Here is a 16,745-nt window from a genome sequence, read left to right as displayed (position 1 = left end):
TCAATCTTGGTTGGGGTGAAGGACACAAGGAAAGGTGTGGTTCATGAACATGAGCCTCCAATGACGACTCAGTGCTTTTACTTTTTACAACTGAAGAAGAGGAGGCGATAGAGCTGGAGGCTGAGTCAGCAATGTAAGACAAAACTTTTTCCTGATGCTCTGCCTTTAAAAGCGGTTTGCCAACTCCTAGAAAACTAAGCGTTCGAGGCCTTATGTAGACAGACGATGACGCAGGGTCAGCACCTCCTGCATTCGGTCCTATTTTGCTCTTGCCACTACCATCAGATCCACCACCAACACCATCATTACCAGCTGCCAACCCCCGCCCAATTCCACGGCCTCTTCCACCAGCCTTCCTCATTTTTGGTAGAAATGTAGACAAAATCCAACAAACTATATAGTAATGTAAAACAAGGTACAAGGTGTCTATAGGACAGGGGAGATTTAGAATTTCTGCACACACTTGTGGACAGTGGACACTTTTGGATTGTGTGAGGCCCACTGATATCTGAGCGCTATGTGACACGCTCGATGGCACAGCTGCCTGTGACCAAAGTGACGAGAGGATAATGGAGATTTTGAATCTCTGCGCACACTTTTGGACACTGGACACTTGTGGATTGTGTGAGGCCCACTGATATCTGAGCGCTATGTGACAGGCTCGATGGCACAGCTGCCTGTGACCAAAGTGACGAGAGGATAATGGAGATTTTGACTCTCTGCGCACACTTTTGGACACTGGACACTTGTGGATTGTGTGAGGCCCACTGATATCTGAGTGCTATGTGACACGCTCGATGGCACAGCTGCCTGTGACCAAAGTGACGAGAGGATAATGGAGATTTTGAATCTCTGCGCAAACTTTTGGACACTGGACACTTGTGGATTGTGTGAGGCCCACTGATATCTGAGCGCTATGTGACACGCTCGATGGCACAGCTGCCTGTGACCAAAGTGACGAGAGGATAATGGAGATTTTGAATCTCTGCGCACACTTTTGGACACTGGACACTTGTGGATTGTGTGAGGCCCACTGATATCTGAGCGCTATGTGACACGCTCGATGGCACAGCTGCCTGTGACCAAAGTGACGAGAGGATAATGGAGATTTTGAATCTCTGCGCACACTTTTGGACACTGGACACTTGTGGATTGTGTGAGGCCCACTGATATCTGAGCGCTATGTGACACGCTCGATGGCACAGCTGCCAGTGACCAAAGTGACGAGAGGATAATGGAGATTTTGAATCTCTGCGCACACTTTGGGACACTGGACACTTGTGGATTGTGTGAGGCCCACTGATATCTGAGCGCTATGTGACACGCTCGATGGCACAGCTGCCTGTGACCAAAGTGACGAGAGGATAATGGAGATTTTGAATCTCTGCGCACACTTTTGGACACTGGACACTTGTGGATTGTGTGAGGCCCACTGATATCTGAGCGCTATGTGACACGCTCGATGGCACAGCTGCCTGTGACCAAAGTGACGAGAGGATAATGGAGATTTTGAATCTCTGCGCACACTTTTGGACACTGGACACTTGTGGATTGTGTGAGGCCCACTGATATCTGAACGCTATGTGACACGCTCGATGGCACAGCTGCCTGTGACCAAAGTGACGAGAGGATAATGGAGATTTTGAATCTCTGCGCACACTTTTGGACACTGGACACTTGTGGATTGTGTGAGGCCCACTGATATCTGAGCGCTATGTGACACGCTCGATGGCACAGCTGCCTGTGACCAAAGTGACGAGAGGATAATGGAGATTTTGAATCTCTGCGCACACTTTTGGACACTGGACACTTGTGGATTGTGTGAGGCCCACTGATATCTGAGCGCTATGTGACACGCTCGATGGCACAGCTGCCTGTGACCAAAGTGACGAGAGGATAATGGAGATTTTGAATCTCTGCGCACACTTTTGGACACTGGACACTTGTGGATTGTGTGAGGCCCACTGATATCTGAGCGCTATGTGACACGCTCGATGGCACAGCTGCCTGTGACCAAAGTGACGAGAGGATAATGGAGATTTTGAATCTCTGCGCAAACTTTTGGACACTGGACACTTGTGGATTGTGTGAGGCCCACTGATATCTGAGCGCTATGTGACACGCTCGATGGCACAGCTGCCTGTGACCAAAGTGACAAGAGGATAATGGAGATTTTGAATCTCTGCGCACACTTTTGGACACTGGACACTTGTGGATTGTGTGAGGCCCACCGATATCTGAGAGCTATGTGACACGCTCGATGGCACAGCTGCCTGTGACCAAAGTGACGAGAGGATAATGGAGATTTTGAATCTCTGCGCACACTTTTGGACACTAGACACTTGTGGATTGTGTGAGGCCCACTGATATCTGAGCGCTATGTGACACGCTCGATGGCACAGCTGCCTGTGACCAAAGTGACGAGAGGATAATGGAGATTTTGAATCTCTGCGCACACTTTTGGACACTGGACACTTGTGGATTGTGTGAGGCCCACTGATATCTGAGCGCTATGTGACACGCTCGATGGCACAGCTGCCTGTGACCAAAGTGACGAGAGGATAATGGAGATTTTGAATCTCTGCACACACTTTTGGACACTGGACACTTGTGGATTGTGTGAGGCCCACTGATATCTGAGCGCTATGTGACACGCTCGATGGCACAGCTGCCTGTGACCAAAGTGACGAGAGGATAATGGAGATTTTGAATCTCTGTGCACACTTTTGGACACTGGACACTTGTGGATTGTGTGAGGCCCACTGATATCTGAGCGCTATGTGACACGCTCGATGGCACAGCTGCCTGTGACCAAAGTGACGAGAGGATAATGGAGATTTTGAATCTCTGCGCACACTTTTGGACACTGGACACTTGTGGATTGTGTGAGGCCCACTGATATCTGAGCGCTATGTGACACGCTCGATGGCACAGCTGCCTGTGACCAAAGTGACGAGAGGATAATGGAGATTTTGAATCTCTGCGCACACTTTTGGACACTGGACACTTGTGGATTGTGTGAGGCCCACCGATATCTGAGAGCTATGTGACACGCTCGATGGCACAGCTGCCTGTGACCAAAGTGACGAGAGGATAATGGAGATTTTGAATCTCTGCGCACACTTTTGGACACTAGACACTTGTGGATTGTGTGAGGCCCACTGATATCTGAGCGCTATGTGACACGCTCGATGGCACAGCTGCCTGTGACCAAAGTGACGAGAGGATAATGGAGATTTTGAATCTCTGCGCACACTTTTGGACACTGGACACTTGTGGATTGTGTGAGGCCCACTGATATCTGAGCGCTATGTGACACGCTCGATGGCACAGCTGCCTGTGACCAAAGTGACGAGAGGATAATGGAGATTTTGAATCTCTGCACACACTTTTGGACACTGGACACTTGTGGATTGTGTGAGGCCCACTGATATCTGAGCGCTATGTGACACGCTCGATGGCACAGCTGCCTGTGACCAAAGTGATGAGAGGATAATGGAGATTTTGAATCTCTGCGCACACTTTTGGACACTGGACACTTGTGGATTGTGTGAGGCCCACTGATATCTGAGCGCTATGTGACACGCTCGATGGCACAGCTGCCTGTGACCAAAGTGACGAGAGGATAATGGAGATTTTGAATCTCTGCGCACACTTTTGGACACTGGACACTTGTGGATTGTGTGAGGCCCACTGATATCTGAGCGCTATGTGACACGCTCGATGGCACAGCTGCCTGTGACCAAAGTGACGAGAGGATAATGGAGATTTTGAATCTCTGCGCACACTTTTGGACACTGGACACTTGTGGATTGTGTGAGGCCCACTGATATCTGAGCGCTATGTGACACGCTCGATGGCACAGCTGTGACAAAAGTGACTAGAGGATAAGGGAGATTGGATTGCTTTTAAAAAAGCAGTTTGCGGAGCAGTGGGTAAACAGCAATGCCAGCGTGTCAGGAAGCCTTAAAAGGCAGCCCAACAACCAACACCACTGATACACCACTATATAGCCTCCCCTTGCACTGAACACACAGTGACTTGTGTGTTGTGCAGGCCAAATCGCTAGCAGCAGAAGCAGTTTTTTTGTCTTCTTCCCTGCCTAACGCTCTCCCTACAGAATCAGCAGCAACCTCTCCCTATACTAAGATCGGCAGAAGTAAGATGGCGGTCGGCGTGCACGCCCTTTTATACCCCCTGTGACGCCCACCAAAGCAAGCCAATCACTTGCATGCCCTTCTGAAAGATGGTGGTGACCTGTGCCTAGGTCATCACGTTGCCCACAGTGTCTGTGGATCCTGATTGGCTGAAAAAGAGCGCAAAACAAACTTTTGAAACGCGACTTTGGCGCGTAAGTCGCCGACCTCGTGGCCGACCTCATCCTAGGGTCGGGTTTCGTTTCATGAAACCCGACTTTGCCAAAAGTCGGCGACTTTTGAATTTTTTCGACCCATTTCGCTCAACTCTAATATTAAGCTATATTCACATGTTACTTTATTGCTGCATTTTTTTTCAGCAGCCAAAACCTGCTCTCTTGGCAATAAAAAGGCTACTGTTAGAAAACTTCTTAGCTGCATTTTTGGTACTGATTATGAGCTCACTCACACGAGCTTATAAATCATACGAGTACTATCTAATGTTTAGCGGACAGCGCTTGGACTCATGTTATTTTATGGGGCAGAGCTGATCAGCGTGTTTTTTTTTTCATGCCAATTCAGAATGAGAACTGAATTACAGCCTGCTGCGAGTTGCTACTCAAATTGGATCACACGCAACCATTCAAGTCTATGGTGCAAGGAAAACATCGGGCTGCACTCAGGTGACATCTGAATGCAGTATGATTTCTGTAGACTCAGGCAATGGAGAAAATGGAAAAAATGTTGTTCTCCCGTTTCTCCTCACTTGTGCTATGATTCTCTCATTTGAGAGAATGGGATCACACTAAGCTGACACTCTGAGCATACTCTGATCATTTACATTTTCTCACAAGAGAGAATCAACGCTTCTGTGACCCTGGCCTATATGTGTCATTTCATTTGTCTACAGTACATATTTAAAAAACTTAGTTTCATTCACCAAAAAAGCAGCAAAAATCCATTTTGCACTCTAATTGCTTTCTATGGTGAAAAAATGCTGCAAAAGCGCTTAAAGAAGTGATGTCCTGCACTTTTCAGAGAAGTAGTTTTTCAATTCAGTCAGGGAAAAATGCAAGAGTATGCATGAGATTACTGAAGCTTGTGCTGGTACTGTAAAAAGCAGCTTTTCATTTGCAGCATGTGAACTTACCCTTAAGCAAATGTCTTAAAGTAGCAATGTCATAATCACTAATACTTACCGGCTAAATTTCTTCTCTATGTTGGAGCTCAGGTACTCCGCCGGAGTCACCACATGGTCGGATATGATGATTTTCTGCATATGACTTAAAGACATGCAGAGTTCACAAAGTGATAGGTGAAGTTTGTCCATGCTGAAGAAAGAAGAAAGAATTACACTGATAAACCAAACTTATTTATAAATCAAGGAACAAAGCTCAATCCTGAGGGAGAATCAATAACAAGACAATAATTATGTGGTTAAAGAGAATCTGTCACCACATTTGACCTATCTAAACTATTAATATGGGCATACAGGCTACAGACTGCTGAGAACAGTCCTCCCTGTGTGTCTCATATCAGATGTGTTGTTGCTGAGAAATCATCTTTTATCACTTTATATAAGTGACCTCTTCCAGGCTCCGAGGCAGAGGGTACCTGGAGATAACTCTGCCTCCAGAGCTTATTTTACATGAAGTGTAGTTTTCCTATATAGGTCAAATGTGGTGACAGATTCCCTTTATTAGGGTTGAAAAAAGGACACCTATCCATTAAGTTTCCAAATTTCACATACAAAAATGTTCCAGTTTTTGTAAATTAAAATTAACCCTTCCTCTTGCATACATTTCTTAATCAGAAAATTTTCTATGCTTTTCTTTATCTTTACTCTATGCCCTGCCTCTAACCCGAACCTTAAAGGGAACCTGTCAACAGAAATAAAGCTACTTACCTGCAGATATTTGTGTTAATCGACAGGTTAATAGCGCTATTAACCTGCCCAGCGCCTGCTCTTAGCCTATTGCAGAGGGGAGAAAATTAACTTTATTCTCTCCAGCAGCATTCTGGGAGTGTGGGCGGCGCCAGCGATGGTTCTGTCACCGCTCTGTGTACACATAGCGGCAGCTGTAACCGCGCCTCAGGCCCTAACTGACTCTGGTTCTGCATTAGGGCCCGCTGTCAGTCAGGGCCAGGGGTGCGGTCACAGACGCCAAACCAGTGCTGACAACACTCCCATGACTGGAACCAAATGCTGCCGGGCAGAATGAAGTTAATTTTGTAATGACACCTAAGGTGTCACTGGCGCTGCCTAGGGGGCGCTATCAGGGTGCGCGTTAATGAGCGCAGGGAGTGCAGACAGAAGGCACGCAGTGCACAAGGACCTGAGACTAGTGTAGTGAGCTCAGGACCTGGCACTAAGCGATCACGTGACCAGGGGCGGAGCCACCACACGTGAGTGCAGGGAAGGACACTGAGCACGCAGAGCACAGGGCAAAGACAGTAAACGTGGTCAAAGAGAGCTGAGAGTCAGAAGCCAGACAAACGCGCATTACCTAGGGACAATACAAAGAGTAAACGGGGACAAGCCAGGGGGTCAGATTACCAAGAGAGACAGAGCAGTATAAAAGCGGGATACAGAGGCAGAAGTCAGGGGACAAACCGAGTCATACACAGCAAGGCACACAAGCACAGAGACACACGTCTGAGGACGAGTCACCTGGGTCAGCAACCACTAACCGAGTATACGGAAGTATCACCGACACTAAATGCAGGTACTACCAACATTAAATAGCCGCCCCAGAACCAAAGAGAGGCGGACCAATGGGTCGCCCTCCCAGGGCTGTGGGATACTCAGTACCGGGCCGGTGTCAGCGGGATGTGTCACAGCAGCGGTGACCCGGACCGTGGCCCTGGGCGCCCAAATCAGTGGAGGGCTTATAATGTGGTTTAATGAGTAGTTCGTGATGCCACCTGTGGTGCTCGGCAAGTGAGGTGTTAGGCCGACGCTGCTTGCAGATCCTCTGGGCTGGTGGTGTGTTGCAGCCAAGATGGTGAAGCTCCCCATAGGTGGAGCTGTAGCCCCAGGGCAGTGTAGGTGTAATGGATGAGGAGAGGCACAGGCGGTGTAGAGGATGGTACCCTGATGTAGCAGTGCAGAGTGTGTTAGTGCAAGAATGAATGGAGGACACCGGGGTTTGTAGTTCCAAAGCTTTACTCTCAGTCTGTAGTACACGCACAGGTGCCTGCCTCCGTGCCATGTCCTCCGGGTCAGAGACTCAGTCAACCTCCAGGCAAGATGGAATGCTCCCCTCCAACACTCCGCCAACATGTACCTTTCTGAACGTCTCCTCTAATGCGCCTTAAAGTGTGAAGATCTCCTAATACTGAGTTACACTGGAGTTCCTCCTGACTGATGTTCCCAAGAACTCTACTTGTATGGCAGACAGCTGTAGCCTGCTTCGGGGACTCCCTTCTCCTGAGTCCCGGCTCACTATCCAAGTTGATGTTGTGCCCCAAGTCTTAGATGGGAGTAGTGCATTTACAGCCGACTACTCCACCGGTGTCTGCTGCAGAACCATAAGTGTCCATACAACCTCGGGGACCGGGCCCCGGCCTTGCGCTTAGAACCTATAGGCAGGGTCCTTCCTCTAACCCACGTCCTCTCTGTTCTCTTATACTCCTTCGTTCCGTACTTGTCTCTCTTTCTTATGGAAGCTCAGGTTACAGTTCAATGTCCTTCTCCTTCTTTGCTTTCCCGCACCAGCTGGCTCAGGTCACTGAGGCAGCTGCAGCACTCCTTCCTCCATCCCTTCTTCCAGGGATCCCCACTCCTATCCGAGTGGCTTCCTCCAACCTCCTGTCAGACTGACCTGACGGACTGACCTGGCGGTCTGACCTGAAATTCTAAACCTCCCCGCTCTTTAATATGTCCTAACTCCACCCGCCTCCCAGCACGTCTAGTGTTCCAAGCAGGGAACCACCAAAGGTATTCTGCTACCCTCTGAGCAAGGAGCCGCAATGTGGTTTTGCTGAACTACTCTATTGTGTGGGATGCGAGTGTTGGAGCGTGGACAGGAGTTCCCACCTTACCTGGATGGTGGGGCACTACACCTTAGGAGAAGGTGCAGTACCTCTGTGGCGACAGAGCCTCGGGGGCGCCACACTAAATTAACCCTGACCTGACCAGGATGAAGGCAGAACCATCCTGTCCAGAGTCATGACATATTTTCTCCCCGCTGCATTTGGCTATGTACATGCGTCAGGCTGCATAATAACGCTATTAACCTGCAGATTAACTCCATACCTGCTGGTTAGTAGCATTATTTACGGTGACAGTTTCTCTTTGAACCTTTAGTTAGAGTCAGAAAAAGTATAAAAATGTGAAATTTATTATAATGTGTATTTTCTTTTTACGGGGGACAGTTTCTTACACTTGGGACAACTCTCAGGACTTCCCTATGTCTCCTGTAACAAAACTCCAAGTTGGAGTAGCAAGGCTTCATTGATTAATATATACAAATATATACAGATATTTGACCAATTTCTGTCCAGTCAGGCCCAAACTGCGGTTTGTAAATGCTCATTTCATTTGATTGAAATCTGTCTCATCTGCGTTTGGCTTGTTCATCGAGTGATCGGCAGCAAGTTTACTCTGCATGATTATGGAGAAACAAGCTCTCCAAGGAACACTCCTTCCCGATAATCGTGCAGTGTAAATGCACCTTAACTCAGACAAATGTTAGATCTCTGACAAATCAGATCTATCTTTCAGATTATGTGGGTGTAGACGCAGCCTATTACTGTCAGCCAGGCTGTGAACACTGTGATAGGGCTATGACGGTGATGACAGCGGTGATAAGCTTATCACATCTTTCTTCTATGCCCCGGCTGTGAGCTAACAGCTTGCAGTGCGATCTTATTCTGAAGTGACACTGTAATAAGGTCGTCAACAACTTAAACAATAGAAAAAAAACACAAAAATTGAGCTTGATTTAAGCTGGTATACATGAAGCATAGAAGCGCATGTTCACTTTGGGCATAAAGCATACAAAACCTACAAGAAGCAAAATAAACCCTACTGGAACTAAATAAGTAAAAAGCAAAAATGCATTTAAATAACACAGGGTTCTTAGTGGCCTACATCTCCTGAGCTGGACATTTAAAGGCTTCCCCTGATTGGTGTCCACTGGTTGGGACACTGTCCTTTTGTCTGCCCTTATTCACACAATAAAGTCAACTTTGACACATGGTAAGGTTTTTAATATTAGACAGAGTAGGACCGTCCCAATCAGGGTCACCTTGTCAACAGTGGGATGGCTTTTATGCTATTTTTGATCAAAAACAGTATTACAAAGAAGCCTGTGTACTTATTTAGTTACAGTAGGGTTTATGTTTATTTTCCTTCTTGTAGGTTTTGTAAGTTAAACAATAGCTCTGATTATACCAAATTCAATGTTATACTCTGTATAATGAAACGTTAACACTAGAGTTGAGCGACTTTGGTCGGATCGGGTTTCATGAAACAAAATTGTTTCAGATGAAACTGGTCCGACTAGGGCAAAAAAAGTCAGAGTTTCGTCCGAAACCCGACCCCAATGCAAGTCAATGGGGATTAAAGTCGGCATTGAGTGGATGAATGTCATCCGCTCAATGTCGACTTTTATTTCCCATTGACATGCATTGGGGTCGGGTTTCGGACAAAACCACGACTTTTTTTTGCCCTAGTCGGACCAGTTTCATCTGAAACAAATTTTGTTTCATGAAACCCGATCCGACCAAAGTCGCTCAACTCTAGTTAACACAACAATATTTGTTGGGGGCTTTTCCCGCAATGGTCCTAAATATCAGAATCTCATCTAAGCTTTGCAGCTTGAGGAATATTAACCATGCACTCACAAACGTTATCTTCTGTCTCAGTTACAGACGACGTCTCACTATTTGCAGTCATTCAGAAGTAGACTTCTTTGCTTATTTTTAGAGGGTTTGCAAATTTGCTCTATTCTATAAAGAAAAAGTTCTCAATAGTGCCTTCCAGTAAAGGTAGCTATCGTCACTGCCTAATTTTTTAATGATCCTTGTCGCATGACTAAAGGCCCTGTCACACTAAAGGCCCTGTCACACTAAACGATGTCCCAGTGATCCCACCAACGATCCGACATAATGGGATCGCTGGGACATCGTTAGGCTGATCGCTTGTGAGCTGTCACATAGACAGCCCCAGCGATCAGGACCAGCAACGCTGGACGCTGGTTTCTAATGTAAACGCCGGTTTCCAAGGTAAACAGCGGGTATCCAGGACGTTTACATTAGCAACCAGCGTCCAGCATCGCTGTTTGCTGGTCTCTCGATGCCACACGCAGAGATGCACGCTGGGCAGCGGGAGACCAGCGATCGAAAAACGGCCCAGGCCACTCGAGCACGATCAGCGATAACTGGCAGGGGGGCCGGTCACTGATCCCCGTCACACACAGCAATCTTGCTGGCGAGATCGCTGATGTGTCACAAAATCAGCGATCTCGCTACCGAGATCACTTAGTGTGACTGGGCCTTAAGGGTTCATGTATAATGATGGACTGCCGGCACAAAAATGACCGCTGATCAGCTACATGTTTGCTGATTAACGGTTATTTTATAGCCTGTTAGCATAGGCTGACTCGGCGTCAGATGCACACTGATGATGTGCAATGGATATTTCAGTGCACATAGGCCGCCACTGTTCTCGGCAAAGCGAGCCTTGTTTATAACTTCCCACGCTAATCAGTTCATCTCCGGTCAACCGGTGCGCCTGCGCAGCCAGGTTTTCCTTCATTCCTCCATGGTTTACAGCCGGGCCGGTAACATTAGCATCGCTCCTGGTTGTAAACTATTTAACCCCTTCAGATGGATTGCAGGGTGGGACATGACTGAACGGCGGAGAATATGAATATTGCTGCTCTTTTTTTTTTTTTTACAGGAGAACAATGGCTTCAGTTGAATTGGCTGTGTAATAAATTTGATCAAAAACTGTCATTATTTCATTAAACTATTTTTTAATTAATGTCTGTGTGTATTTTTTAACCCTTTCATACTATTGGATTAATAATGGATAGGTGTCTTATTGACACCTCTCCATTATTAACCCGGCTTAATGTCACCTTTCAATTGCAAGGTGACATTAACCTCTTATTAGCCCATATGTCACCGCTAAAGGCAGTGGGAATAGAGAGGCTAAAGGGGGTTTTACACTAAGCAATATCGCTAGCAATATCGCTAAAACGTCACTGGTTTTGTGACGTTATAGCGATATTGCTAGCGATATCGCTATGTGTGATACTTACCAGCGACCGGCTCCCCCGCTGCTCATCGCTGATCGCGCGAGAATATCCGGCTCCATTTCTCGTCAGGCGCTTCCTGCTGAGACTTCCTGCTGTGACGTCCAGCGACGCGTGGAGGTGGGCGGGAGGACGTCTGGATTGCTGTGTGTGAATGGTAAGTATCGTGCGCTGCATCGCTGCTGCATCGCTGTGAGATCTTTCTGTATGAAAGCTCACTAGCGATCATTTAGCGATGCACCAGCGATCCTGACCGGGTCGTATCGCTGGTTGGATCGCTGGTGCATCGCTAAATGTAAAAGGGCCTTAAGTGCCAGGAAAGGCGCATCTTACAGATGCGCCTTTTCTGGGGTGGCTGGGGGCAGATTTTTGTAGCTGGGGCGGCTATAACCACGGTCCCTTCCTAGGCTATTAATATCTGCCCTCAGTTACTGACTTTCCCTCTCTGGTGGAGAAAATTACTTGGGAGGCCACGCAATTTTTTTCCGGAATGTACCCGTTAATTTAACACCTACATGTCCAAAATTTTACACACATACACTAATTATAATTATTAGCCAAAGCCATATATAAATCTAAATGAAATGTTTTACTGCATGTAAACCATGTGTCATTTCATGTTGGGTTCTGTAATGATTTTACAGAAGCCGGCAATTGAATTATCGGCTATTCTGCTACCTGTCTAGGAAATTATATATGTATGTATTCTATGTATATATCTATTCTTTCTTTCCTATTTTAACCTGTCATTGGGATCCATTGTATGTCAATTTTGCAAGCCGGGGAGAAAATCTCATCATACGGATGTCGCACGGATGCTTAGATGCGAGAAAATCGCATCCTTGCATTGTACACGGATGACATACGGATCACTGTTCATGAAACATTTGTGCAATTCTTGGCCGTGAAAAACGGACCTTTTTATATGTTGTGTGTGACTCTGGCCTAAGAGATTAAACTATCTTGAGTGCTTTTAGAGGATATCCAGTTTTCCCCTTTAAATTACATCAATGGCACCTTATTCATTCATGAGTTAATCAATTATAGTTGCAATTTTTGCCATAGTTTTTAGACAAGTCAACAGCTGCAACTGACAGAATGGAGAAGATGGAGAATATTTTTTCCTTTTTCTCCTCATCCAAGAAAATCGGATGTCACTATCGTCACACTCTGATCAAACTCTGATCAAAGTTTGATCTGAATGTGATTTCCAAACTGACCAGATTCTCTCGAATGAGAGAATATACGCGCTGGTGAACCTAGCCTTAGGCTGCATTCACATGGTCAGTATTTGGTCACATCGCATCTTTAAGCCACCTAAGCGGGCTAACAAGATTAGTAAAATGAAAAAAAAACAAACTTTAAAAAATATGAAAAAAATTACAAAAATATAAAAGTGAAAATCAAACCCCTTTTTCCCCATTGAAAATAACCATATTAAAAAAAAAATTAAAAAATACACATGTGGTATCACCGTGTTCAGAAAAGTCCAACCTATCAAATTATAAAAACAATTAACCCGTAAACAGAAAAAAATTCAGGATCACCCAAAATAATGTGTTTTTTGGTCGCAGCTATTCCCACCAAAATACTGTAACAAGCGATCAAAAAGGAACATCTTTCCCAAAATAGTACTCGTAAAAAAGTTGTCTCGCCCCACAAAAAATAAGCTATTACAGAGCTCCATCAGACGAAAATTAAAAATGTTCCGGAAAATGGCGACACAACTCTCAAAATTTTTTGGGAAAACTTCTGATTTCATTTTCACCACTAAAATAATCAGTCAAAAGTTGTCAAACTTTTGTGCAACTACAAGTTGCACATTGTGACATTGCAATAAGTTTTATGCCAAAAGCTGATGAATCAGGGCCATAGCTGCCAATCTTTGCATAATTAGTTTATTGCAATAAAGATTATTGACACACAATGGAGCTCCATCTGTAAATTGGTATATAAAGTGCTGTAAGTAGATTGCTCGGTAAAGATAATGAATACACACTTTGTGGTTACACTGCGGTCTTTCCGTTGACTTTCAGCTCCTGGCTTTTCCCTTTCGGGTTCTGCTTTCTTAGGAGGTGCTTTTTTCCGTCTCTTGTTTCTAGCTTTCGTGATTGTTGCTGCACAATGTTTTGGTAGCAACTGGAAAATAAAACATCTGGTATTATTCCCTTATCTCACTATTATTTAAAAGATATTACCTGAGAAACGTGACCCATCTATAATAAAGAAAAACAATAAATAATTACATTTATAAAGATAGAATTTTAAAGGAGTTTCCATAAATTAGAAAAAAGGACTTGTGATGCTGTATCTGGAAAGGAACTTTCATCTGTTATCAAAGCTTGGCCTGTAATACCTGACATAGCCTTTGAACAGAAGCGTCACTGTTTCTGGAAAAGATCAAACCCTTTTTCAACCCCATTGACAACCCGTTTAACTACAACATGTGGCGATTCCTAGAATTTTCTCAGTCTTAAAGAAATCAGATGAATTACATTGGTTGGCTTATAGAACTTAATAAGGTCTAACTTAGAGGCGTTCTCAAGTTGTCTCTTGAGCAGCTCAAAGCTATGTAGTCTACTTACCTCCTGATTGTTTGGGAGGTGGATGCTCCTCCTTCAGTGACAGTTCTGGTGAGCAGTTTCATTGAACTATGGGCTCACTCCCATAAGCATATAAATCGGACAGGTGCAATGCGAGAAAACATTGCATAGCACTTTGACCAATCTTAGTAAATAAATCAGTGTTCATCTGTGATTTTTTTTTTCTCAGCTCAGATTGGCCTGAGAATAAGGCCGGGATCACACACAGCGAGATACAGCCGAGTCTCGCAGGTTAAAACCAAGCTCTGGCACCGGCACTCTGGAGCAGAGCGTGCAGCCGCACAGCAATACATGGAGCTGCACACTCCGTTCCGGAGTGCCGGTGCCAGAGCTTGGTTTTAACCTGCGAGACTCGGCCGTATCTCGCTGTAGTGTGACTCCGGGCTAATATTGCAGCATGCTTCGATTATCTGTGAAAAATCGGATCGCACTCACCAATGGAGGTCAATGGGTGTGAGAAGAAATTAAACAGCACACGGACCATGCATGTGCCGACTGATTTTTACACACACATCTCAAGGGTAACCTGACATTTGATCAGTCAAGTACAGTAAATTCACAGCCCAAACCATGAGAATAGAATAAATATTTAGATAGAATAGATAGGAATATGTCAGTGAGATATATCATAAGTGCAGTGCATGTGTAGTTTAATAAATACAAAAATAAATGAAAAAAAGATGTGAGCCCCCCTTATTTTTAATAACCAGCTGAGGGAAAGCAGACAGCTGGGGGCTGGTGTTATTATTATGGGTGGGAGGCAAAAAAGTTTAGCTTCCGAGGCTATTAATTTTATCTCACAGTTGTCAGCAACGCCAAAACCAAAATCTAATAGATGTGCCATTTCTGGGGTGGCTTAGGGCTGGTGTTGTTAGTCTGGGACTGGGCCAATATCCATGGCCCATTACCAGCCTATTAGTATCAGCACTCAGCTGTCTGCTTAGCGTTTGCTGTTTATTAAAAATAGGGGAGGCTCCACTTTTTTTGTGGGGGTACCGCCTTTTTAATAACCAGTAAAGGCTACAATATGAGCTGATATTAATAAACTGGGAAGATTTATGGCTAATGGCCCCTTCCCAGAATAACAACACCAGTCCCAGCTGTCTGCTTTCCCTCAGCTGGTTGTTAAAAGTAAGGGGATCCCACGCCTTTTTTTCCAATTAATTATTCATTCAATAGGGCTAAATACCCTTTAGTGCCATGTGAAAGGCACTAAAGGTGATAGTTTATTATACGTAGGGGGCTTGTGACATTAAATATCTAGTGGACATCTACGGCTACAGGACTGTCTCTATATATAAGATTTGCTTTATTAGTTTGTAAACTAGCTTTAAATGACATGGAGAATTGCTGTATGTAAAAGCTGATGTTAAAAGTTAATTGCATACGGATGTTATATGGATGCTAGGTGAGAAAAATTGCATTGTATTCGCATGACACTTGTCCTACTTTTCTGTATCAACATCAGACAGATTTTTTATATGCTATTGTAACTGCAGTCTACTACACATTAAAGGTCTGTCAGTGCTTATTCTAATTCATTAAATTTACATATACAAATAATGTTTACTTTGAACAAGTACAGACTGTTCCAGAAAGTGAGAGCTGTGATTAGAAGTGCAATGAATACTGCCAGTGCAATGCTGGGTGCTGTATTAGGAATTGAGATTATTCAGGAATGATAATAGCTCGGTCAGCAGCTGAGAGTGAGGGGAGGTGAGCAGCTAAGTGCTGTATTGAAATCAATAGACAAGAGAAAGCTGGCTGGGATGTTAGGAGTCAACCCCTCTCCTGGAATGTAACTATTGTGCATACTGGACCAGGGTCAGGGCAGGCACTAATGTGTAAGCTCCATGGAAAACAACCTGTACATTATGTAAAAGAAAAGCTATCATTGCAAGAGGATGACAGCAGACAGAAAAAGCAAGTCAATGGCAAACCTGCTTATTTTCATGCTGTCCAACTAAAGGTACTGTCACACTTAGCGTTGTACCAGCGATATGACGCGGTCAGGATCACTGGTACATCGCTAAGTGGTCGCTAGTGAGCAGCCACACAGGCAGATCTCACCAGCGACATCGCTGGGGACGGGGGTCGCTACTTACCTGTCACACCAGGCGATCCTGCGTCCTCCCGCCCGGCTCCACGCGTCGCTCGTTGTCACAGCAGGAAGCGCCGCAGGAAGCTGACGACGAGAAACAGTCCTGGACGTTCTCGCGCGATCAGCGATAACTAGCGGGGGAGCGGGTTGTAGGTAAGTATCAGACACGGCGATATCACTAGCAATATCGCTATAACATCACAAGTTATAGCGTTATTGCTAGCGATATCGCTTAGTGTGACAGTACCTTAACTAAACCTTTTTTTCTAACAATAAAAGGCAGCTAACTGAATGTAAAGACATGGAGCTGAAGGATTGAAATATATTTTCAATGAGATACCTTTTCACTGAGGTTAGACTGCTCAGCACAGATGTCCATAATATAGCTACTGGCCTGCTTGCTGATTTCATCCAGAAAGTTGTTACAAAGTGCGAGGCTGCAATTCAGCAGATGAGGAACCTGCAATCAATTAATAAAAAACATTAATTTATAATATAACACATAACTGAGATTATTTACAGTGTAATTTGATGCTCTTGACCCCTGGACAAAATCCAAGGCTCCCAACTTCACATAAAATTTACTTTACTTATACATGATATACAACTCAGGCGGATCAAATTAGGGATATTATTATTA

At 45.0% G+C, this 16,745-nt stretch overlaps 1 protein-coding gene across 1 annotated transcript in view; it reads right to left on the bottom strand.

The window, feature by feature from the left end:
• Positions 1-16,745, bottom strand: part of NCKAP1L (NCK associated protein 1 like) — a 310,666-nt gene that overhangs the window by 165,696 nt on the left and 128,225 nt on the right. Inside the window, exons 18-20 of the mRNA XM_073561415.1 lie at positions 16,446-16,565; positions 13,401-13,540; positions 5,336-5,467 (exon numbers count right to left, since the gene is read on the bottom strand). Coding sequence (XP_073417516.1) covers positions 5,336-5,467; positions 13,401-13,540; positions 16,446-16,565 — 392 coding nt within the window. The remainder of the gene's footprint in view (positions 1-5,335; positions 5,468-13,400; positions 13,541-16,445; positions 16,566-16,745) is intronic.

The sequence above is a fragment of the Dendrobates tinctorius genome, unplaced genomic scaffold (assembly GCF_039654945.1).
Source record: "Dendrobates tinctorius isolate UK_male_01 unplaced genomic scaffold, ASM3965494v1 ptg000319l, whole genome shotgun sequence".
NCBI lineage: Eukaryota > Metazoa > Chordata > Amphibia > Anura > Dendrobatidae > Dendrobates > Dendrobates tinctorius.
Note: the sequence above shows the minus strand (reverse complement) of the source record. Positions and strands in the feature narration are given on the sequence as shown.